Source organism: Archocentrus centrarchus, chromosome 19, assembly GCF_007364275.1.
Source record: "Archocentrus centrarchus isolate MPI-CPG fArcCen1 chromosome 19, fArcCen1, whole genome shotgun sequence".
NCBI lineage: Eukaryota > Metazoa > Chordata > Actinopteri > Cichliformes > Cichlidae > Archocentrus > Archocentrus centrarchus.
Genome location: NC_044364.1, coordinates 14,776,359 through 14,800,453, shown reverse-complemented (window position 1 = coordinate 14,800,453; position 24,095 = coordinate 14,776,359). Strand labels below are relative to the sequence as shown.

Sequence of the window (24,095 nt, the reverse complement as noted above, 5' to 3'; positions counted from 1 at the left end):
AGCAGAGAACTTGATTAAAGAGCACAGAAAATAGCAGCTTTCTCTTTTTGCAGGGCATGCTTGGTAGAAATATATTGAAGGCATGCTCCTTGTCAAAAGAAACAAAAACAGCCGGAAGCTCTCCATTTGTCTGCTGTAGGTGACAAAAATAGAGAATTAAACTGCGACACCTTAGGTGTGAACGACACCATTGGATTTTTCACTGTTCGTGTTTTTTTTGTTTTGGTTTTTTTTGCGTTTGCAGCTCTGGACACCACCAAGGATCCGTGCCAGAATGTGAAGTGCAGCCGCCATAAGGTGTGCATCGCTCAGGGCTACCAGAGGGCCATGTGTGTCAATCGCAAAAAACTGGAGCACAGGTAGGAGGAGCCGCAGAGCTTAAATGCTTTGTGTTCTGAAAATGTGCAATAGATGACTAGATTTCTATGTGGATAACACAGGCATCTCTGTCATGTTGGTATCAACAGTTAGAAGCACTAAAATGACCAGTTGCAGAGCTAATGAATAAAAATGCTTGTACTCAGTTTCAGATTTTATGGTTATATAGAGAGGTTGCCTACCGATATTTCTGTTTTATTGCTGTTTTTTTTTCCTTTAACTTTCTTTGATTGTTGTTTGATTAAATTCTGTTAGTTTGCAAAGCACTTTCATCTTCATTTCATTTGTTTGAAAAGGGCTATGTAAATAAAGCCTGAATTATTGACTAATTGATTGACTGACTAATCTAAGAGGGCTACGGAGTGCCATGAGTGCAGCTGAAACACTCCTGCTGAGCAAGCTCTAATTAGAAATTACTCAGGATTTGAGGTGGAAGATATGCGCTAGAGAGTGTGAGAGAAAGTCTGGGAAGTGTTTAAAGTTGAGCGAGAAGGTGTTTTAATGCTTATAACGTCAACATTTTCTTGGTAGAAATGACTAAAACCTGAGCAGCTGGTGAGTGGGAGAAGAGATGAATAAGAACAGGAAAGTTTTCAGCGGAGACTCACGTGTTGCTGGTGTTTGTAAGATTTTTCAAGTCCAGTTGAAGTTACTTTTAAAAATTGTGTTCCTTTCTCATTTCAGCACTGATATGTAGAAAACAATATATGAGTTACTACTTATAAATGGAAACAAACATCCATTGTATTGTTTGTCACTTAGCAATAGTGTTTTTATGTCTCAAACAGCTTTATGGACAATTATATCTTGTACAGTTACTTTACTAAAGTTGTCATAGTGATAACAGCAGAATATGAAGCAAAAGGAGCTACTAGTAGATACTAGTAGATATATTAAAGAAAAATGGGCAAGAGCTGATCCTTTAAATGGACCCGTATTGTCCTTTACCGAATCAGTATAAGAGCCTTTTAATTGTTTTTTCTGTACCAAACACTTTGGCTACACTCTGACAGACAATAGCGGTCATTTTTTGATCAAAACAATTCCGAGGGGCAATTCAATAATCGCTTTATATTGGTAGGGACATTTTGCCAATATAATCATGTAACAGTAGGGTTTATGTTCTGATTTCAAATGTTGCCCTCTGCACAAAAAAACCCATCTGTTCTCTCACCCATTCATACTACCTTCTCTGAAAAACAAATGAGCAGGGTTGCAGGCTGAAAAGAATTAATGGAGTGAATTATTACTACCTGCAAAGTCTATCTGCAGCGACAGGCATTTATCTTTTTCAATAAAGTGCTTCATTTACAGAGTCACTCCAGAGATGAGAGAGACTGTGTCGAATAATGGGTAATAAGCAGGAACGCAACCACACTAAACCATCCTAGCATCGTTAAGTAGCAGCCGCAGAAGTCGTACAGCGAAGCCTGATGCTTGTGCTCACTGAACATGAAGTCAATCGATGTGCGAGGGCAAAGCAACCGATGGGGACTTTATGAGCGGCGCATCCAAATATTAACAGGCACATTATGACTTTCTGGCGGTTATAATCAAAAACGCCTTGTGGTGTTTTGTACTTTGTAGGATGTATTAAATGAGACAGAGTTGTAATGAAAAGAGCTTGTTACAGAAGATTTGTAGCTATGTGTTTGACCTGGACAATCTGGTAAATATTATAGGGTCGATTCATCTAAACTAGAAAACATATTCACTCACTCGCTAAGACTTATGACATGTAGCTATGGAGAAAATTTCATTTTTTTTTAACAAGGATCCTAGATATTTGCCCCTGAGCTTTATGGAATGGAGTTGGTGTTACTCACAGCTGTGAGAAATTACACATACTGCATTCACCAGCAGTTGCTGTTGCATTACATTTCATATATTTTGAAGCCTCTGTTGTCCAAAGCAGTTTAAATATATTCATACTTGAGAGAAATAAGCTGTGCAAAAGGAATGCACTATTCGTAACGTAATCGTTTTCAATTTTCATCAAGCACATTGATCAGATAGAAATTTAATTACAAATCTCTTGGTATCTGCATTCATAACAATCAATAAATGAAAAGGAGAAACACCCTTCAACCTTGTTATGAGTGTTGACATTGCATAGTTTGCCCACCAGAGGGCACGCTTGTTGGCAACACCTGTTTGTAATACCACAAACACAACAACCGGCAGATCTGAGCAGAGTCAGGCAGAGCATAAATGAGTAAATAAATAACTAGACTTAAAAAGAAATTTGTTTATGTCTGAAAGAAAAGTATCAGCTGATATATCAAATTATTGGATTTTTGAATCCCCAAATATCACTATCGGTCATAAAAATCAAAAAAGACATTCAGGCCTCCCATCAAGACCACATTGCTGTTCTTTGGTGGTAATTTATGACTGATTTAGGACTGAATAGCTGCAAAACTAATGGCATCAGCTCTAGCTGTACCTGTAAGATTTTATAAGAGCACTGCTCGATTCAACTTGTGTTCTTGGAGTCAGGAATCAGGAAAAAAAAAAAAGAATGACTGGAAATGTCCAATATCTATATTTTTTAACTTTTCTTTTTCCTCTCTGGTTTTCAGAGTCAAACAGTCAGGGCAGACGGAGGTTCATGAAGGCAGCTGCAAGCCTTGTCCTGTGGCTGCTTCCTCACCTGTGTGCGGCTCTGATGGACACAACTATGCTTCAGAGGTAAAAGAAAATGCTTTGGTCTAGTTTCTCTCTTTTAAAGCACCCACTCAACATAATTGCCTTATTTATTTTTTACTTTATTACTAAAAACTGGCACCATAATAACCCTGAAAAGAAATGGAAAGTGGCCGTGTCATCGTTTTAAATAATGAGAAGAGACCAGTCAAGTGCTGTTTCCTGCTGCCCTGACATATACGTGGGTGCAGCGGGGCCGCACAATTCATCACTGTTAGCAGGAGGACGAGTGCAAAGGCACAATGTGGCCAAGTGATTAATGACTGACGTTGTTTTGAGTGCATCACTGTATACTGGCCAGTGCCAGGGCACTTTATTGATTTATGTATAGTTTTTAATTTTGACCTTGCATGAGAAGACAGCAAAAAAAAAAAAAAAAAAAAAATGACAGCTCATTTTTGCTGCGTTTCTCTAAGTGCAGTGTCTCATCTGAATGAGCAATCTCTCTTCCTGCGGTCACCCCCATAAATATTTTAACTGCATCCTCCTCTCTCTTTCTGTCTCTCTGTCTGTCTGTTTCTCTTCTTACAGTGTAAGCTGGAGCAGCAAGCTTGCCTCACGGGCAAAGACCTGAACGTCATGTGCACTGGATTTTGCCCCTGCTCCACAGCCCCCGGTACCGTCACAAATGCCGACACGAAACGCGGCAAGTGCCTTTTCTTCACCTCCTTCGTATTTGTTAATTTGGGAGTCAGCATCATCGCTGTCACTCTTCGTGAGTCAAATGTTCAAAAAAAGGAAAGTTATGATGCGCTGTTGGCCACACATACATTCTTTTTTTCAGCACAAGCCTCATAAAACGGATCAGCCCGATGCTTGTTCCATATCTGACATCAATACTCACCAGTTTCAGCGATTACTGTTAGCCAAAATCCCTCCTGTGGTTATACTGCTCTTTCAATCATGTACTAATTAATTATTTAGAGTGTACACTATCTATGATTGCAGCCAAACAGTATTGATTGGCTAGGTTCTTGGGCATGTGAAAATGCCAATTGATCAAACGAATGAAATGCTACTCCTGTTTTTCATCTGTAGTCTTGAATAAGTATTTAGCGATTGAGAGCAGATTTCTGTTGGATAGCAGCAATTTGCTGCCACAGAGTTAATTGCGGAATAATGTTTTCTTTGATTAGCACATGATGCACTTAAATAAATCACAGTGTGAAAACCCAGCTGTACAGCTCAACAACCACTTTACTCTGAGGGAAATCTGTGCCCTTCATTCTGCTCACTGTATATCAGTAAGAGCATTATAAAACAGCACCGAGTCTGTGCTTGCCTTTAGGGAAAGTGAGTCAGGTTGCTGTCAAGTGTCTGCCAGGATATTGAATGGAGGAATTTCCTTTTTTTCTCCTTCAGAGAGCTGCACTGGCCAGGACCTGGCAGACCTGGGTGATCGCCTGAGAGACTGGTTCCAACTCCTTCATGGAAACGCGAAGCAGAATAACTCTGGCAAGCCCGGAGCAGGCACCGCTTCAGGTTAGAAACTCACAAAACAGCTTTGTTCTCTGCATCCTCCAAACTTACAACTCAATTGTACAAACAGGAAGAAATTAATGTAAGATGCTGTAATAACCAACAGCACTGGACAAGAGCCTGGTAGCCAGCTGCAAGGACTCCATCGGCTGGATGTTCTCGAAGCTGGACACCAACAGTGACCTGTATCTTGACCACGCTGAGCTGGCTGCTATTAACCTGGACAAGTATGAGGTCTGCATCCGACCTTTCTTCAACTCCTGTGACAGCTACAAGGATGGGAAGGTCTCCACAGCAGAGTGGTGCCTCTGCTTCTGGAGAGAAAGTGAGTGAATTGATTTTCCCTGAAGAAGTGGCACAGAGAGCAGAGTCTATTTTGAGTCAAAGCTCTAAACAGGTGAAATAAAAGCTGGGTTAATCAAAAGGAAATATTGGGTATGCACTGAAGACGGCTTATGAATGTTATGAAGAGTGATACACAAAAAAAAAAACCTGTTAAAACAAAAAGAACATGACATGATAAGTCAAGGGTGTCTACACATTGAAATGTGGCCTCACATTGGACAGTGGTGAAGTACGTGTATCATCCATCAATCCATGACTTCGGGTGAGAGGTGGTGTACACCGTGCACAGGTTTCTAGTCCATCACAGTGCAAGCAGAGAGAAAAAGATGATCATTCACACTCACATCCACACTTATGTCCAACATTTTGTTCAGCTAGAAACAGACACACTTCGCTTGTTGTAACACTTTATCGTTTTGTAAATTTTTTTTGAATTTTCCATCTATTTATTCACTAAGCTGTATACAGATCTAACAAACTCCACAGCACAATTGGCTTATCCGCTATTGGGCAATTTGGGACTTTTTTTTTTTTTTATCAGAGTGGCATTCTTTGACCAATTGAAAGTCCTTCTTCGTGGCCTCCCTAAACCTCTCCCACAAATGAGTTTTGTCTCTCTACCTTGTTAAAGAAAATGTATTCCTCACTTGGTTTGGCCTCAAAAGCCATCTTTAGTTGACAGTATCTCTTACTGCTAGTTTCCTGGAGTTGCCACTGAAATAAGGAAAAAAAAAAGTCCGGTCACAAGTATGAAGTACAGACTGTATTTAAAAGACAGGCATAGAGTGCCTTAAACCTGGCCAGCAGGGGGTGACTCATGTAGTGGTAAAAAGAAACCTGACTGTACTGTCTGTGGGGTTTATGGGAAAATTACCCATTACTCCCTTGTTCTGTGAACCATCAATTAATTTCAAGCCTTACTGAATACATCATGAAGTTTATTTTGTAAACTATGGTCCTGTTTATACTACAATAGAAAATAATTACATAATTATTTAGATCTAGAAAAGTATTTTTGAACTATTTCTGTTTAGTCACAAAATCTCTGCACTGGTTTTGGGCCTTTACACTCTGATCTGCAAGCTATCATGAACATGTAATAACAGTAGACTCGATGAATGTGGAAAAAAATGAGACCCATCTGTTTAAATGGCACTTTTTAGTATAAGTTATTATGCAGCAGTTTTACTTGTCTGGCCAGCTTGAGGTCAAACTGGGCTAATAGAGTTTTGGCATCCATGCTCATATAATAGTAATTAATGAAATACTCACATGTAGTGCTTTAGGCCCTGAATCCTCAAATGTAGTTTAAGGTCTGGTTTGATTGGAGTTATTATTTAGATAAATACATTTGGCTGAGAAAACAGTTAAAGCTGCATATTTGAATTAATATCTAATATTGCATGCTGACATTTGACAAAAGATCTAAAAATGACCATGTTCATTAATGATGAGGTGTGCTCAGAAATTCTTTTGGCGCTTGAGTATCTTTATGGATACTATGTCACTCATAACCTACTCTCATATTTCATCTGCACACATGTGCACCATTTGACCTTTACTAAGCAAACACATATTTCTGGGACTAAGCTCGTTTGCAGGCTGATTGGCCCATTGATCAGGTGCCTAACCTGCATGCAATGCGTTACCCTTTAAGTAATTTATTTTTTTTTTTTAAAAGCACAGTACATTTAAAGAAAGTGATAGGTAGAGAGGTTTGAAATGTGACCTGATAATTGAGTTAAAAAGCTCTAACAACGCACCTAGTGTTGTGCAAACACAAGAGCAAGTCTGTGAAGATGAAGAAATATTTCTGTGAAAATCCAGAAGTACAGAGAAAGGTTTATTGCCTTGGGGGTTAATAAAAAATGTCTATCTGTTCTTGAGGTTCAGCTTGTTTTCCTGTCACTCTCATGCTACATCCATATGTTCTTTCAGCCAAGTTCTTGACAATCGATCGCACTCGAGGGAATGAAATGTAAGACTTCTTAAACGAATCGATACGGGGGAAAAGTGTAATTATGAAGCGCATTGATTGAGATAAAGTTTAGGGGGAGTACTTTTAGGTATTGTCTGTCATCACTTTTCTCATTTGATTCTCACAGAGCCGCCATGCCTTGCTGAGCTGGAGAGGATCCAAGTGCAGGAGGCAGCCAAAAAGAAGCCGGGTAAATACATTTTACACTATAATACTGTGCTGTTAAATATATATTTGAAAGTTTTTAAGCGCTACGCTTGCTTGGGAACATATGTTGGGCCGGATCTTGCTGCTCGCTCAACTCAGATCCTTTCATACCATACAGCTCAACCGTGAACTGTACCATCAAGCTGCGTGTGCCCTCGCACTGGCTTTGAGTCTCTTGGTGAACTTATGTAACAAAGCGCCGGGAGCAGCAGGCGAGAAGCTGTGGAAGGCTCATTAAAGAGATCACAAGCACACGGCTAGGATTAGGCCCTAATCAGGCTGGGGGGGATTAGGGGGCAGCACTGGCTTTGGGAGAGAGTGAGGCTAACACAGAGCAAGGCCGTCTGGCCCGGCGAGAAACGGCATGACACAGCATCTACCCAGTGTGCTCAAGATACTGTATAACACAGCTGCTTTTCCTTCTTCAGCTCCAAACCCAGATATCAGTTCTTCCATCCCTGAAGCCCACTCGTCTCCCTTCTTGTGATTTTTCTTTTTCTTTTCTTTTTCACAGAATCGGGGTGGGGAGGGTTGGAGCTTGTTAGAGAGCTTCGCTTCGAGTTTGACAAGAGTGTCCTGAGGGATGCTGAAACAGTGGAGCTCTGTCACCGAGGCTGTCACAAAATTTTCATATGCCACTCCGGCAATATAACGAAACACACAACACCACCAAATCGCATCCACCGAGCATATGAGTGTTTGTGTAAAACAAACAGGGGAAGCTTTCACTGCCTCTGTGGTATTCTCTGCCAAAAAGCTGCCTCTCTATCCTAACTGATGGTCTTATCACAGGTTCACTAAGGCGTGCTGGCATTCTCATTTCGAGCATCAGTATCAGGCAGCTATGTGTGTCCAGGGCATCAATATTCAAGAAATGGCTGTGTGCGTGTATGTGTGGATCTTTGCAGGGATGTACATTCCCAGCTGTGATGAGGACGGCTATTACAGGAAAGTGCAGTGTGACCAGAGCCGAGGGGAGTGCTGGTGCGTGGACCAGCATGGTGGAGAAATGATGGGCACCAGAATCCACGGCAACCCCGACTGCGGTAAGAGGGTGGCACCTCTCTCAATCTCCCTCTTCTGAACTCATGCTTTGTCTATAACTGAATCCTCAAAGTTTAGATTCAAAATACAAATTCATCTGTCAGTGGAGTTGGATGATTTTAGGTGGTTTATAATGAAATTCAGCTTTATTATTAAGTATTTTATGCCAGGGTTATTTGTTCTGTCTCTTTTTTCTTATATGTATACAGTACCAGTCAAAGGTTTGGACACACTCACCCATTCATATAAATGGGAGAGTTCAGTTTTCATGTGTAAGCTGAGACAGGTTGTAATTTTCGTATTACATTTGTATGGTTTAACATTTGTTTTAAAATGTTTATACATGCTCTAAGCACTCAGTTGCCGACTTGAGAAGTTTTTAGATTTTCTACAGTGTAGGAAATAATTGCTTCAGTCATTCAATCCCTTTGTGGATTTCAGAGTCAGACGAGCTGTACCAAATTATTAGCTTTGTGTCAGTGGAAGAAAAAAAGAGTGCCCAAGATTTAGTCAGTGCTGCTTGTTTTGTTTGATCAAAAGTCAAAATCCAAACAAAATTAGTTACCAACAAGAACACAGGCAATTCAGCACTAATGGAAAACAGCTCTTCCTGCAGAAAAATACAGGTCAGCTGGCTGGGCTAGCACATTGTCCAGAGTATTAGAACTAATTCTCTTGGATAGGTTTGATAATAAAAAGAAACACAACACAGATTCATGCTGTATGTACCGAACAAAAGACACAACGGTGTTTTCTTTTGTAAGGGGTCCGTCATTTTCTCATAAGGGTCTTGCTGTGATGAGGATGGCTATTACAGGTGAGCATGAGGGTCTTTGGGGTGTCTGCATACTTGCCAGTGTTTTTGTGATCGCGCAGACTTGTCTGCAGTGACTGTACATTACAATGCACCAACTGTGCGTGCGCCCCAGGCGGTGGACTTCAGAGAAGTATAACAGGAATGACTACTTGGTCATTGTGTCTCCAGCTGTCTGTGTCCATGTATGCAGCAGAGTAAAATCAAAGCTTGAGTGGCACAAAATATTCTTCTCATCTCTGGAAACAAGTCCTGCTTGTATTTTGAACACTGTGGTTGCATCTTTGTGTGGTCCTTGTTTTCTTTTTCTTTTGAAATAAAGCTGAACTGATCCATTTTTTTTTTTTTTTCCAGATGAAGTGGTGGGATATTCTGGAGATTTTGGAAGTGGAGTGGGATGGGAAGATGAGGACGAGAAGGAGGCAGAGGACAACGGGGAAGAGGCAGAAGAGGAGGAAGAGGAGGAGGGTGAGGCAGACGATGGAGGATACATCTGGTAGAACTGTGTGACCCCCACATGGAGAGCATGGCCGCTGGCCTGAAAATCTGCAGAGATGACTCTCTCCTAAAACCTAAAGATTTGGGGGTTCGTGCTGGGGAGGTATGGGATTGTCCTGGTGGGATGTGTAGTGCTTGGCAGGTCCAGTGATGAAATGATGACCAGTTTTTTTTTGTCTTAGATATGTGTAATTGCTTCATTCTATTCTCTATTTTTTTGAGCAACAGAGCTGTTTTTGTTTTGCTGTCCTGAAAAGCAGGACCCACTGACTACTGCGCCATTGGTAGCTAAAGTCCATCAGAATTCCTATCTTGTCCAAGCGCCATCTATGCATATAGAGATTACCAGTAATTTTGTATTGTGTGAACCGTTGCTTGATTATTAGAGTTGTCGTCCCACTGGAATGACTAGAGATCAGAATTTAAGCAAACAGTTTGACATTTTGGGAAATAAGCTTATTTGTGTTTTTTGCAGAGGGTTAGATGAGAGGATCGTTACCACTCTGGTGTTTAAATATGAGGCAAGAAGTGTGGGAGAAGGTTCATTTATCTTAGTGTAAAGAAAACAGTTGCTTTGTTCTATCTCAAAGGGAAAAAAAACAACCTAACATTTGTCCATTCATCCATTTTTTTTAAAAAACATTTATCCCACTTAGGGCCGCAGGGAGCTGGAGTCAATCCCAGTGGCCTGGACAGATCTCCAGTCCATCACAAGACTCAACATTTTATATCAAATTTGTTTGATCTGTATTAAAAAAAAACACAGGGAAGTCACATCACTGGGGAAAGAGACAGACATTTTTACACTTTTTCTAGAAATTGTTAATGTGTTAATTACTTAAGAGGTGGTAATGCCTGGGTTTTAATACCTTTAAATGCAGCTAGATTAGCTGATCCTACCTGGTATGAAACAATCTGACAAATGGGACAGTAGTGATTACATAACAAGTATCAGAGGTCTACTTCTCCCAGTAGATTTACATCTGTTTTGGTTCCCTCTCACCACTCCCACAGCACCATTTTCAGTCTTAGAAGACACCTGAAAAGTAGGCACTACTTCCTGATCAGCACCAAACAGCAGACATACACATTTACTGTAGCAGCTGGCGATAATGTTGGAGCAGCTAGATTTCCGTTCGGAGCTGGTAGATCCAATCATACTAAAGCAGAGTAAATACTGGAGTTACATTTGGCAGATTAAAAATATATATATATCATAAATGGTAATATTCGATTGCTGCTTATGTAAATAAGTTCAGTATATCAGCTGGCAATACTGTGCTCATAGCTTGTTTCCTCTGCCCCATAGGGCTAAAAAAATTTCACAGTAATCCAACTTGGCTACATAATACAGTTTTTAAGCTTATTTTCCAAAATGTCAAACGTTTCCTTTGAAGCAGCTCAGCACAATGTAGTTATGTATTTCCAAACTGATTATGTACATAAATTCAGTGAAAATCAACTGTGAAGGAAGCTTAGAGGATTTCAGGTCACTATGGTTTCAGTCTATCTGTGTGAAGGTCTACCACAGCTCAAATCAGTTTTCAAATTGTACACGTTTTGCTATTTAAGTGGACACACACAACTATACAGGGCCTATATTCCCAGCGGATTATTGAAAACCTTTAGAATGTACTTCATTGACCCAAACTTCACCCACAGTAGAAACCACTAGTCGCTGTCCTCTGCTGACTCGGAAATCATGTCAAAGAATGTGCCACAGATTTCTTTGCAACTTGAAATACTGTATTTTGTGTTTCTAAAAAGAAGTGTGCATTACTTGAAGTCGTGTGTATACTTGAATTTACACTGTATTTTCTTTTTCTATGAAAATATTGTTGCCATGTCTTCATTCTTGCTATTGATAGGCCACACATTTGTTTGTTTTTAGTATTGCATGTTAGTAAATAAGAATGTACTTCTTGGCTGAGCACTTTACTAATAAAGGCGATGGAGCCGAGCAGCTGTATGTTGGCTTTTATTCTTATATGAATCGAGCAAGGATTAAAATGATCACTTAGAGAGGAATGTGTTAGGAATCAGTGGCACCAAGTCACACACTTTCCTCGCTATATTTACTTGTGAGTATTTTTAGGGGATCTTGCAAGATGGAGAACGAAAACTGTGCTCAGGTGCCTGTGGGGAAATTAAATGGAAATTACTGTATAAGATGAAGCTAAATTAACTGTCCTCGTTATACTGAGTGCAAATAACCTGACATCTTAGCCTGCCATACATGGAGTTTTCTGCTTACACTAAATTATGTGCTGGCTGTGTAAATATGGTATATTTAGGAAAACAGATCTCCCTTCTTATCAGCTTTGGGTCTCCAAACGAGTGCATGAAAGACTGAGGGTTGTTACAGCTAAGGCCTGCTAAAGCTGTCAGTACATTTAATCAGGTTTAACTAGGCACTGACTAAAACCAATGTCATCATGAAGCCTGGGACTATTTACCGAGACATTTTGGTGCCACCTCATGCTAGAACAAATTACAGCAGCTGGCTGCCAAATGAATGATTAATGTCTAAGACAGCACTGTGAGGTCAGATGGATGATACAATTGGAAATGAATGGATCTACACTTCCTTACTTAGCAATCCTGCTAACGTAAAATCCTTGGATCAAACACCTTCATCATGAAGGAATCTAAATGCGTGCCTCAAACATGCAGCGCTTTAAAAGCCAAGAGTAAAGAATTCAAAATAAATTCTCAGAAAAGTGACAACCAGTGAACGGCCAAAAGAACAGAGTTAATGTGGTCACTTTTCTTAGAGTGTTAGACGCCTGGCAGCGCTCTCAAATAGCTGCAGTCTGCTGATATTACAGGGTGCACCGTAATTAAGTCTGGAGATAAAAGCGTTAAAGCCTTTCTACACGTCGAAGAGTGAAAAGAACATTTCAGCGATGTGCTTCGGCTGCAAAAAACACGACTGCATCTGCTTGAGTTACTTGGGGTATTTAATGACAGGTCTGAATCAAAAATTACTCCAAGATTACCATCTTGAGGCTTCATTTTGGCTGATAACTCATCACAGACACACACACACACACACACACACACGTGAATATTTAGCAACCATCTGTAGCAACAGCTCTGAGTCTTGCAATTCTATCCCTATCCTTATTTTACTAGTAAAATAATGTTTTTGAATTAGTACAGTTTGTAAAGGAGGTTTATTACTTCTTGTAATAACTATATTAATAATTATGTTTTATAATTGTATTCCATCTGGAAAGATCAGTTTTCACAGTGACATTAAAAAAAAAACTAATACACTGAGATTCAATATAATAATCTACTGTAATGAGCCTGTATGAATAATGTACAGGCTTAAAATACCACCCTAGCACAATCAGAGTAAAAAATCCTTGGGAGGAAAGTTTTAAATTCTGGCTCTATTTACACCAATTCCATCTGAATAAGGAAAATGAGTATGTGAAAACAAGTGGAGGTAGAAATAAACAAACAGAAATGTCCAATTTGGTCTATAAAAAGCAAGTTTTATTCAATTTCAACCACTTATTAAGTAGATCAAAGTTTCACATCATTCTGTGCGTGTGATGTCATTTAATGTGAAACTATATACACGGACAGTTGTTGGAAATATCAAATCAAGTGCTACACAGTTACAAATAACTCATTAATACCTTCACTTCAAGGCTGGTAACTGTACAAGCATTTACATCAGTATTATACATAATTTACATGTGTTCAGTAACTGGTACAGAACGCTGTTCAAAGCATAACCAGTTTGTTAACATGCATGCTACATTTTAATAAACACTCAAGACTCCCTGTGTAAAGGCTGTTTTTATACATATCCTTTAATCTGGGTTGTAAATATTCCTACATATATTAATAAACTACATCTCTAAACTGTAAACAAGGGCAGCAGAAATATGGTGCAAAGATCACATGCCTCTGGTCCTGATTATGTACTTCACGGTTCTCATAATGATGATATAAATGTATACAGCTCTTAGTAAAAAAAAAAAAAAAAAATGCTTTCATGCATGGACTCAAAAAAACAAACAAACATACATTCAAGTACGCAGAACGAACATTCATTTATAGTTCAGCATCTAAATGTTTGCAAGTGCACTCTTTTTCCTTTTTTAGTCAGTACCTACAACACTTAAACCTTTTTAGTGCTGATTACTGAGTAATATATGGCTCACGCTCTAGACAGAATGAATGAATAAATAAATAAAACTTAAATTTTAGTCTCTTAGTAAAAGTATTGCTGCTTCAAACTGGATTTTTTTTTTCTTTACTTGATTCAAGTAAGACCACGATGAAACACTGAGCGGAGAGATGAGACACTCATTTACGGAGTGCTGGTAAAGACTAAAATGAAAAGACTCAAAAGTACATACTGTATATTCTTTCCTACTCTGACCTATATTTTACGAGCAATTTTTTTTTTCATATTGATACAATTGTGATACAATAAAACAAAGGGGCAGTTATTTTATCTTTGAATTCTGTATTGGCCATCCCAAATAATAAACTAATAATAAACTATCAGTCCTCCAGTCAATTTAGCTGCCCTCAACCCAGCTCCTCAACACGTGCAGGATGATGTAAAATAATAATAATAATGTTGCAAAACCCAACAAGCCAGCTTCATTAAGACACTGAATGCGAGCAGCACATTAATCACAGCACACGCATCAACAGGATGTCTAATTTCACTCACGGTGTTCGCCATTGTCTTTTCATTTAATTATCTTTTAATCTTTTTTTTTTTTTTTTGATGTCTAAAATAAGGATTTTTATGTTATTTTGGCTCAGCACTCAGCATGACAAGATGTCTTGTTGAAGTCATCATTAGTATACATCTTTGGCTTTATGCTTTAAAGGCTGAGGCTGTGTATTAACAGGCAAAGCGAACTAAAGTTCATCTTCTGCAGTTTGTTATTTTTCTTAAAAAAAAAAAAATATGCAAATCTAAACAGGACCATCTGAATGCGATTTCAGACAAGCCATTCACCACGATCCCCTTGAGTTCCTCTGTTTCATCACTAATAAATTCCAAGTTAAACACATAAGTAATGCAACACTGAAGCGCACATATCTACATTATTGCATAATGTATGGCTCGTAATCCGGTGTCACACAACCTAATTAATATTTCATGCAACTCAGTTGTCTCTCAAATTAATAACACATTTAGGACAGTCCAGATGAAGTTAAGAATTAAAAGCGATACTCTTCTTAGTGATAATACTTGAAATTCGGGCAGGCTGACACTGACTAAGGAACAAACTCTCACATCCCTTCTGGTTATGCTCAGCTCTGTATGTCAGTCAATGTACTGTGATAACCATCTGAAACCTTCCCCGTAGCCTTGCTTTTTCAACACGCTGCACATGAAAATCTCCAGAGGTCGAGCGTTCAGCTCCTTCAGCGAGACATTTCCCTGTCAGTTACAATAAGGATAAATTAGGATGACGGTCATACATGCCTGCATATAATATTTCTGTGAATTAAGAGAGCGTCCCAGTGACACACCTACCTTCCCAGTAACTTGGCCGTCAAGTGCAAAAGCTCCTCTGAGTCCTCCTTCGCTGATGGCCTCAGGACGGTCAATTTTATTACCCAACACCAACACTGGTACATTGACTATTGTCTCATCTGCAAGGATTGCCTAAAAAAAAAAATATAATAAAAAGAGCGGCAGAATCATCCGCAATCCACTGTTAAGGCACAGCAGGCAGTCCTGTGTGGTGGAAACAGTTTGTAATAGCAACGTGTAACCTTACATCAAGTTCAGTCTTGGATTCCGTGAGTCTGTCATGATCTGCACAGTCTACAAGGAAGACGACTCCATTCACAGCCGGCAGGTAGTTCTTCCAAACTCTTCGAGCTAGAAAGACGTGGAAAAACAGCCTGTGAATCAGCTGTCTTTGCAACAACTCAACATCATTCTCTGAAATTCAGCAGTTTAACTATGAAAGAAAAACTTTATTGTGTCCTGTCTTTAATCTATAGGAAAGCTAATTCACACATCCTCACATCTGAATACACACAAATACAGATTAACTAATGTGGCTAATTATACCTCAAGTCTATAGCCAAGTCAAGTGGCTGCTTGCCACTATAATAGCAATGATAAACAGTGTTACTTGTCTAATATTAAAGTCTAACTAGGCAACATAATGGACAAATGTGGAAATAACATTTTATTTTGACTGTACAAATCAAATGTGGGTTTTCTGTCTTACCAAAAGATTTGGAGTATTTGGATAATGATTTTCAAATGACAATATTGTGGGTTCGTATTCTCTTTATTTTAGCAACACTGTTACAAATTCTAATTACAATAAATCCTGCCTTTAAATGATCTGTTCTAATGTGTACAATGTGTCAGTCTCGCCAACTGAGAGTGAATGCACGTGCTAAAAATGTAAAATTCAAGAAAAAAACAAAAAAACAGATCAGCATGAAAGGAGTCCACAGAGACACCACGTGGTAGTCGTGTGAACTGTCATTTGTCAGCCTGTCAGTTTGTTTATACAAGTTTCTGGCAACAGCAGACGCTGCCAGTGAAGATAACATGGAGCTACCAATCTTCAGCTTTGCGTCTGATAATAGTACAACTGTATTTGCGATCTAGTAAACCTGTGTCCCTCCCTTCAAAACAAAATGAATGAAGCAATGTGAACACATGTGCTAAAGGTCTGAGAATCAATCAGATGATCTAACCACACGCATGTAGTGTTGTTGCCATCCTGTGCTAAATGACTCTGGCATAAATCTGTAATGTTGCGCCAAAAATCTGTGATGGCAGCACTAAAAAGATTAAATCAAATGAAACAAAAACAAAACATATACAACAAATTCAACGTTGTCTCACTGCTAGCAGAAACGGAAACAGATCTCACCTTGTACGTGTCCTCCAAGATCAAACGTAGTAAATGTCATGCCGCCGATTGTTAACTCCTCAGAAGCTTTGTGTGAAAGAAAATAGACATGTGATTTTTTTTTTTTTTGACTCACACATGAGAATATTAAAAGGGCGGACACACAGGAAGAGACATGCAGACAGGGGAATGTCACTGGTAACAGATCTCTGCATCTAATCTCAACTTTGAGGCCAGAAACTGAAGTGACCCCAATGATGGTGAAGGATATCACTCACAGCAGGGTGGGTACACACTGCCAGGTATAAAGTGAAGATAAAGCTTATGGGTGAACTAATAATGACACAATATTTTACTAATAAATATAGTATCACCCTGCAGAGATTCTATGACACAACACATTAGTCTATATGACAGGTGATACCTATATAAGATAATATATAATGATAATAAGTATCTGATCTGAACACTACAACACACTACTTACACTTCAGGAAAATACTTTTATTTTAAAAACTAATCAGCCATTATTTATTTACTATAAAATGTCTTTATAAGCAGCACAAACACAAAGACAACACCACATGGTTTTGTGTGTATGACATTTTTAGAAGACAGCTAGATCACAACCTGTGGCTTAATGTGAACTAAAATCCAAATCAACACCAGAATAAAACTGCAAATGAGTGACATGCTCTGTAAATATGTCCTTACTTGGATGCAGCGTTGGAACGTGCTGTCCAAGCCTGTCATCTTTCAGCATGTGTAGGAGTGTTGTTTTACCGGCATTATCCAGGCCCAGGAAAACTAGCTTCCCACTCTTTTTGTAAAGACCTGCAAGGAATCAGAAAAATTATTATTTTAGTCCACTACTTAATTCATATATTAATTTGCAGGCTCTCCATGTTCAAAACTCTGGAGCAGGTTATTTTGGCCTAGCGTTGCCTGAAGCACATCTAGCAAGGAACACTGTTAATATGTCAATCATTAAACAAAGTGCACCAAGCTTAGGATGGCGGTACTTTTGTGCTACATCTAAATAATTTCAGAACAGCAAACAGTACTCACCTAAGAACTGTAAAATGCTACTAACCCCCCTGTAGATCCAGTCGAATAAAAATGACATGCTGACTGTGTGTGCCTGAAACAAGAAACAGAACAGTTTACTAGTTAAAAGAGATGAGAGATGCCTGCTTTGATGACATTTTCATGCTTTCTTAAGGGCATAGTGACATTTGGTTTGGTTTTGTCCAATCACTGGAATAGTATACCTTCAAGCGTATCACTTTCTTTTAGCAACGCCGGCATGTTTTTCCACACTGCAAAAATAATGATGCAAAACTAATGCTAGTGGAGCTTTTGCACTCCTGAGACATGCCCTTTTTCTACTCTTTTTCAACACAGTGATAATAAGACACACACACGCACAATGAGTTGATCAGAAATTAATAAGAGAATCTATAAGGAATCTGACATATAAGCAGAATCAATAATGCCATCAATTTAATTTTATAAACATCCATCACAATATTCATTTAAGTAATGCTATTTTTAAGCAAAGTAGTATTTATTACAGGATCTCTGACTTGCAGAGAAATGGATCTTTTTTGATTTTGGCTTTCTATGTGGTTTTGATGTCTAATATATTTGCTTATATTGGTAAATAGGCTGTAGTCAACAGTATTTACAAAGGGGTTATATATAAAATAAACAAATTACCTGTTTTGCAAGTATCCTTATGACTGCATTGCACCTACTCTGTATTCTACATCAAAATCAGTCCAGTCTTTTTTGACCACGTAAAATGTCTTTATAGAACACTTGTGTTAAATTTGCTGCAATTTCTGCTGTCCTCTTGGCCAGGTCTCTCTGGGAAAAGGGTTTTATAATGATTATAACGTAGATATAATAGCCCAGAGTCATAAAGATACTTGCAAAATAAGTAATTTATTTATTTTTTTTACATAAGCGCTTCATCAATCCTGTTGACTACAGTGTATTTATTAATATAAGCAAATATATTAGATCAAAAACACACAGAAACATCGGAAATCACTTTTTGGTAAGTGATCACTCTTTGGCACCGGTCAAAACTGATCTATTAGCTGGTAACATGGGCCATCGTACAGGTGTTTCTCACACGCTGGTCTACATATCTGTGACACAACACACTGTATCTCCTTCACCCACAGGTACAGCAAGGCGACTACCAGCGATGCTACCTATCTGTAGCAAATGAAACGTCTGCACAGACTGATGGTTAGATCTTACTTAATGTCGCTCCCTTCCGCTGATAAACTGGAAGCACAAACATTGTTGCAGGTTTAAAACACACCGCAGCATTTAGTTTCCTGCTTCGGCGAAGTCTTATCAAAGACTCAGATTACCCCGGTTAGCTGGTTAGCACTGACGTGTTAGCAGTGGCTCTTTCTAGAATCTGAACACAAGTGGGTCAAGACACCGTTTAACAACCGAAAGACTGCGAGCCAACTCAACAGTCTTTTGAACAGGTTGTTGTCCTATTGACTTGTTAGATATGAACGACAGTGCTCTCCGAGTTTAGCTCACTTACCTGCTGTACCGACAAGAAGACCGTTCTCGGTAGTATCACTGGTCTCCTTGGAAACAGTCAATCAGGGGCCTCGTCTTCTTCCTCGTGCTTTAGAGTTGGCCGTTTGGCATCCAATTTGTTTTTACATTTGCGCCCCCTCTTGACCACTGGCAGTCATAACCGTTGCTGCTCTATGAAAAGACTACTATTCTTAAAATTTCAGGAATTTACTTTCACTTTATTTCCCTTTTACACCTTTCTGTTCTATACTTCTACTTAACTACTGTGAAGGAGTTACGGTATTTTTTTTAACACCAGTACCTTTATTTGGCAAGCGTCGTAACTTGTTACCCATAAATACTGAGCTCATAAAGTTTGCTTTGCTCCAGTTTTGTGGAATAATTTACAACTCAGTAAAAAACTCAAAGACAACTCAAAGACTCAAAGCATGAAAAGGAAAAGAAAAGAAAATCTATTTGGATGACTGTTGTTACACATTTCTGACTTCTGTATGTAGTTGAAGGTTTGTAGGATTTTAAAATGCAGGGTGTTTTCTCTTAATAGAACATTTCTACATAAATGAGTAGAAGTTTTGAGTGCTTCTTTCACCTTGCTTTTCTTGGGCAGGCTCCTGCAAAGACATGGAAGTCTCCGGCACCAAGTCCACTTCTCCTTCCCTTCCTTGGTCTGTGCCTTGCTTTTTCTGCAGAGGCTCCACAGTCTGCAGCAGTAATTCTTTCTCTGCCTCTGCTTTTTGCAGTCGAGTTCCCACGCTGCTCTTTTCTTCCTTCATGATGTTAAGGTAGAAAGCATGAAGGTTCTTGTAGTTAGCGAGCAGGGATTTTACCTCATTCATTTCAGACTGGAATCGCTCTCTCTCCTGTCTGTGTTGAGTTGCCTGCTCCTCCAGTTGTCTCTGAGATTCCTGGAGCTGCTGCTGGAGCTGTTGGATCTGCTCTTGTTGTTTGGCGCACTTGAACTCAAGGTCAGCCTCTTTGACAGATTTCAAGTCAGTCCGTGAAGCCTTCGTGGCTTGGCGGGAAGGCTCTGCACACAGTTCTGCAGCAGGTTGGCTACTTTGTTCCTGCAGGTTTTTTTGGTAAACAAGCCTCTGCCAGCTGTTTTTTCAGGTCATTAGACATGGGATATTCTCCAATAGCCAAGTCAGTGATGCATGCTTTTCAGTAAATGAAGACAAAAGTGAAGGAAAAGAGACTCACAAACCAAAGATGGCAGCAATAAAAGGCCTCTCCCTGGATGATACATGTAATATATGATATTTTCCATGTTAAGCAGTCACAGGTTAAAAGCTACAGTGGGCCCACACATGTCTGGCTCATTGGTCTAATTGTCACCGTGGGTGCGAAAGGTCCTGGGTTCAAATCCCAGCTGAGCCCTTATTCTGTTAAAATAATAGTGTTTAAACTCTTTATGTTCTACTAGAAGTAGTACAAAGCATTACAATGCATGGCTGTATTTATATGTATATGTATAGACACATCAACTTATTTATTTTTCTGCATTTTTGCAGTCTTTGCCTATGTCTCCATTTGCCTAATGTGAAAGCTCCCTCGTTTGAGACCAGGAAATCACCAGTCTTTGCATATCTTGACCACATTATAACACTACATAAACTATATTTACTGTATCAAAATATGTGATGTAAGTTACAGTTATATTATGCTGTGAGATTTGCGATATGAAGCCATCGAGATAAGGACTTTCTTACATGACCATTTAAAAGTGCCCTTTATTTGTAACTATAGTTTCTAAAGGCCTTCAGTTCTTATTGCAGCTGACTGTTTAATTGCATGCTGCAGAAGACTTGCGTGAGACCTTAAAGGCTTTAATAACAAGTCGTTTGTATTCTTAAATAGCTATTATATCTTAGGAACAGTACATACACCATGTGATGGAATTGTCATGAGGCTACACAGCAATTTGTCATATAACCCAATGAATTATTGAATGAAGGACTGTAAAGAAATACGTGTATCTCTTGTCAAAGATTATAGACAGAAGTTTTTTTTTTCTCTTTCTTATCAAATCAGGAAACCATTATCCACTTTAGATCCACATTCTGCAGGTGAGCACAGCTCTAAATGATAATGACAATGTAAGTATAGTATTAATGTGGTTTATTATAATGCTTTTTTAAGGTTGTAATCAAAGGGCATTATGCTCCCAGTAAGTTAAGTGACGAAAAATAATGAGCGCTTTCATGTGATCTGGAAAAAAAAACAGCTCCATCAGCCAATAAAGGTCGAACAAGCAGGCAAGTAGATGTTACATGTACAAGAACAAATGCACATCAAATCCACTGGAATCAGATCGAGGAAGGAGGTAAGCAGGAAGACTTCACGTTTTCATGTTTCTATCCTGGCTGTACCGTCTCACTTCTCATAAAAGAACCATTTGTCAACTGAAAAAAGAAAAGAAAAGAAAAATCAACTAGATTTAATTTCTATACAGTAACAACACAGAGTTGCTGCAAATCTATAAACACCCACCTGAACTTGGAATAGCTTCTTCAGCTCCAAAAGGACATGCCTGTGGGAGTGAAATTATTAAACGGTGCTATTTTTACTTAACTAATCACCTTTAAAGTTCACCAAGAATATGTTCGTATGTCATCGACAGGCAAATTAAATGCTGCCAAGTTCTCAGGGTTTATTTCCTGTTTTACAGAAGCCATTAGATGCTTGTTTCTGTTTGATCTAAAAAAAAAACAAAACACTGCTTTGATAGAGAAGCAGCTGGACTGAAATGAAAGAAACCGCCTTTAGCATTTCTCTGTCTCCAGTTTCTTCGCTAATGAAATAGGAATTTAAAAATAAAATGGACTTACGGATTTAACTACTGCCTCAGCATCCTCAGCAGAGCAGCAGAACGGACTGTCTGAAGCACTGGTGTTCATGCTAATCAGAAACACAACAGTTTTGTGCTCATACAGATGTGTTTCTTACCATAGCACATATCTGCAGTGTCACTGTTTTACCTGAAGGACATTGACAAAGCAGCTACAGTATGCAGTGCTGCAAAAAAGTATTTATCATCTTCTGTGCAATACACAATCACTGGCTACAGAAAATTATGGTGGGAAGTACCCCTAATAGCATCTGTCACATACTATGGCTGATCTTATTATGTGGACTTTAAAAAAACAAAAACAAAAAATGAATCAACTGCTTACCAGTTTAACTCGCCGGCATTGGTCTTCTTAGAAATCAGCGCTTTCCAAAACTCATGAGTGCTCTTCACTGTTTTAACGGCAAAGTCCTAGAAAACACAGAACCCAAAAGGTCAAATCAAAAGCAACATCCCCACCTAAACTCCTGCAAACTGAAGTTTTAATCACGTTTTTGATGGGACTGATTCAGTATAGATATAAAACTGTTGTCTGACATCGACCCGAGACCCAGAATAAAATGTTGAATGTTGTACCCGGTCCTTGAACTCTCCATTGAAAGCAAACTGATTTTCTGGTTTCCCATCTGGTACTTTGTATCTTTTGAACCAATCAACAGTTGCCTCCAGATAGCCGGGCTTAAGTTGTCTCACATCATCAATATCTGCAACAAGTAGACAACACAGAAAAAAAATCTAAATTTCAAAAAGCTTTGCACAGCCTTAAGATATTTTCCAGCAGCCTAAGCAACTTCGATTTATAGGTTATTCCTACTATTAAAACTGCCAGCCTCTGGGTCCTCAGTATTGATCACTATGACCTTCCAGTCTGTTTCGCCCTCATCGATCAAAGCCAGAGTTCCCAACACCTTCACTTTGATTACTTCTCCCCGAGAGCATACCTGGGGATTAAAGACACTATTTTGAAAAAGGCTGCAAAAAAGTACCACTTCAGTAAGTCTCTTTAGTCTTCAGAGTTGTCCAGTACCTTATTTCCTATGTCACATATATCGATGGGATCATTGTCTCCACAGCACCCTGTGTCGCTGTCCTTGTGGTTGGGGTCTTCCCATGTCTGTTAAGGAGAAGAGTACTGGGTTAGTAGAACAGAGACATGGCCTAGTTTCCTGCTGAACACATATAGCCTGAGTGGGACTCGCCTGTGGTATAGCGCCATAATTCCAGATATAACCTCTGTGGGGAAACACATTCGCTACATAACGAAGATTGCCCTTCTTCACGTCTTGCTTCAGTGGATTGAGAGGGTCTTTGGTGGCAATCTATGAAACAAAAACATAAAGCACACAACTGAAAACATAAGGAAGCGCTGACTTAGATTGTAGTCACTGTATTACAACAAATATGGGACAGATCTTAGAAAGCATCATATAGTGAATACATGGAATTGGAAGATCTGTTTAATATGTACCTCCATCTTTGCGTTTGTCCACCTTGGAACTTCAACAATGGCATGAAAAATATTCTAAAAATAGTAAGAGACATGGCTTTGTTAATGTTGTACCTGATGATGAATTCTCCTATTGGCTTGATGTGCTACTTATAGTCTGACATAATCGTTATCTAAGGTAGGATGCAGATTATTGCACCTATGTGCAAAGACATTTAAAAAGGCAAAACATTTACCACTGCAAAGAAACACAGTAGCTACTGTAATTTTCTGGTGGGTGTCTATATTAGCCTACTCAATGGTTTGTCCACACTCTCCTAAAGCCAAAATAAGGACACATGATGCTCACCTCTGCCTCATTTGCATAGATGGGTACATCATGAAAGGGAGAGATGTATTTGCCCTCAGAGTTTTCTATGATTAAAAAAAAAGAGTAAAACCCTATTATAGAAAACTAAAAAGTGTGGGATCTTTACATCTACTTGTCAGTTGTGCTCCTGTGGTATACAGTTACAAATTTTCCAAGCACTATAAAGAATCCCTAAAGGAATTATTTCCCACAAACAATCAAACTAGTTCATTCAAAGAGCTGTGCTTACTGAAAAACACCCTGTACTCCTGGGTGTTCGGCCTGCCCCTCTCCTCGATGGTAAAGCTCATGTCTGCTGTTGGTTTAAACCCCTCCAACTGTGGTCTGTTCACTAATTCAGCAGGACTAAGAAGCTCCAGACAGCCAGGCAGTCATTAGGGCAGGGGAGCAGACATGCGCACTGCTTAAGCCTATAAGGTTAAAAAACTAACAGCTGTGTGTGGCAACAGGGCTGCTGTAGGAAGAGTGTAAACGCCTCGTGGCAGAACCAAGCTGGCTTCTGCCTGTTCCTGTATGGCTGCTGCATTCAAATCACTAAAGT

At 39.2% G+C, this 24,095-nt stretch overlaps 3 protein-coding genes across 3 annotated transcripts in view; 1 reads left to right on the top strand and 2 right to left on the bottom strand.

The window, feature by feature from the left end:
• LOC115798741 (testican-2) overlaps nucleotides 1-11,408 on the top strand; it is a 41,173-nt gene extending 29,765 nt beyond the window's left edge. The window contains exons 4-11 of the mRNA XM_030755695.1: nucleotides 245-359; nucleotides 2,961-3,069; nucleotides 3,616-3,730; nucleotides 4,447-4,566; nucleotides 4,670-4,888; nucleotides 7,014-7,076; nucleotides 8,002-8,139; nucleotides 9,306-11,408. Coding sequence (XP_030611555.1) covers nucleotides 245-359; nucleotides 2,961-3,069; nucleotides 3,616-3,730; nucleotides 4,447-4,566; nucleotides 4,670-4,888; nucleotides 7,014-7,076; nucleotides 8,002-8,139; nucleotides 9,306-9,451 — 1,025 coding nt within the window. The 3' untranslated portion in view covers nucleotides 9,452-11,408. The remainder of the gene's footprint in view (nucleotides 1-244; nucleotides 360-2,960; nucleotides 3,070-3,615; nucleotides 3,731-4,446; nucleotides 4,567-4,669; nucleotides 4,889-7,013; nucleotides 7,077-8,001; nucleotides 8,140-9,305) is intronic.
• A 2,783-nt stretch (nucleotides 11,409-14,191) lies between these two features.
• Nucleotides 14,192-19,001, bottom strand: sar1aa (secretion associated, Ras related GTPase 1Aa). Its single transcript, XM_030755850.1, has 7 exons — nucleotides 18,891-19,001; nucleotides 17,387-17,459; nucleotides 17,033-17,152; nucleotides 16,340-16,405; nucleotides 15,218-15,321; nucleotides 14,971-15,102; nucleotides 14,192-14,874 (listed from the first exon to the last, which is right to left on the bottom strand). Exons 2-7 carry the CDS (start codon nucleotides 17,442-17,444, stop codon nucleotides 14,758-14,760), a joined length of 597 nt encoding a protein of 198 aa, XP_030611710.1. The 5' UTR covers nucleotides 17,445-17,459; nucleotides 18,891-19,001; the 3' UTR covers nucleotides 14,192-14,757.
• Nucleotides 19,002-20,980: 1,979 nt separating this feature from the next.
• ppa1a (inorganic pyrophosphatase 1a) lies at nucleotides 20,981-23,940 on the bottom strand. The gene is made up of 11 exons (XM_030754983.1): nucleotides 23,784-23,940; nucleotides 23,534-23,598; nucleotides 23,206-23,259; nucleotides 22,937-23,056; nucleotides 22,765-22,851; nucleotides 22,552-22,678; nucleotides 22,314-22,441; nucleotides 22,063-22,148; nucleotides 21,718-21,787; nucleotides 21,380-21,419; nucleotides 20,981-21,291 (listed from the first exon to the last, which is right to left on the bottom strand). The coding sequence occupies exons 1-11, from the start codon at nucleotides 23,842-23,844 to the stop codon at nucleotides 21,263-21,265; spliced, it is 867 nt and encodes a 288-aa protein (XP_030610843.1). The 5' UTR covers nucleotides 23,845-23,940; the 3' UTR covers nucleotides 20,981-21,262.
• Between the last annotated feature and the right edge of the window lie 155 nt (nucleotides 23,941-24,095).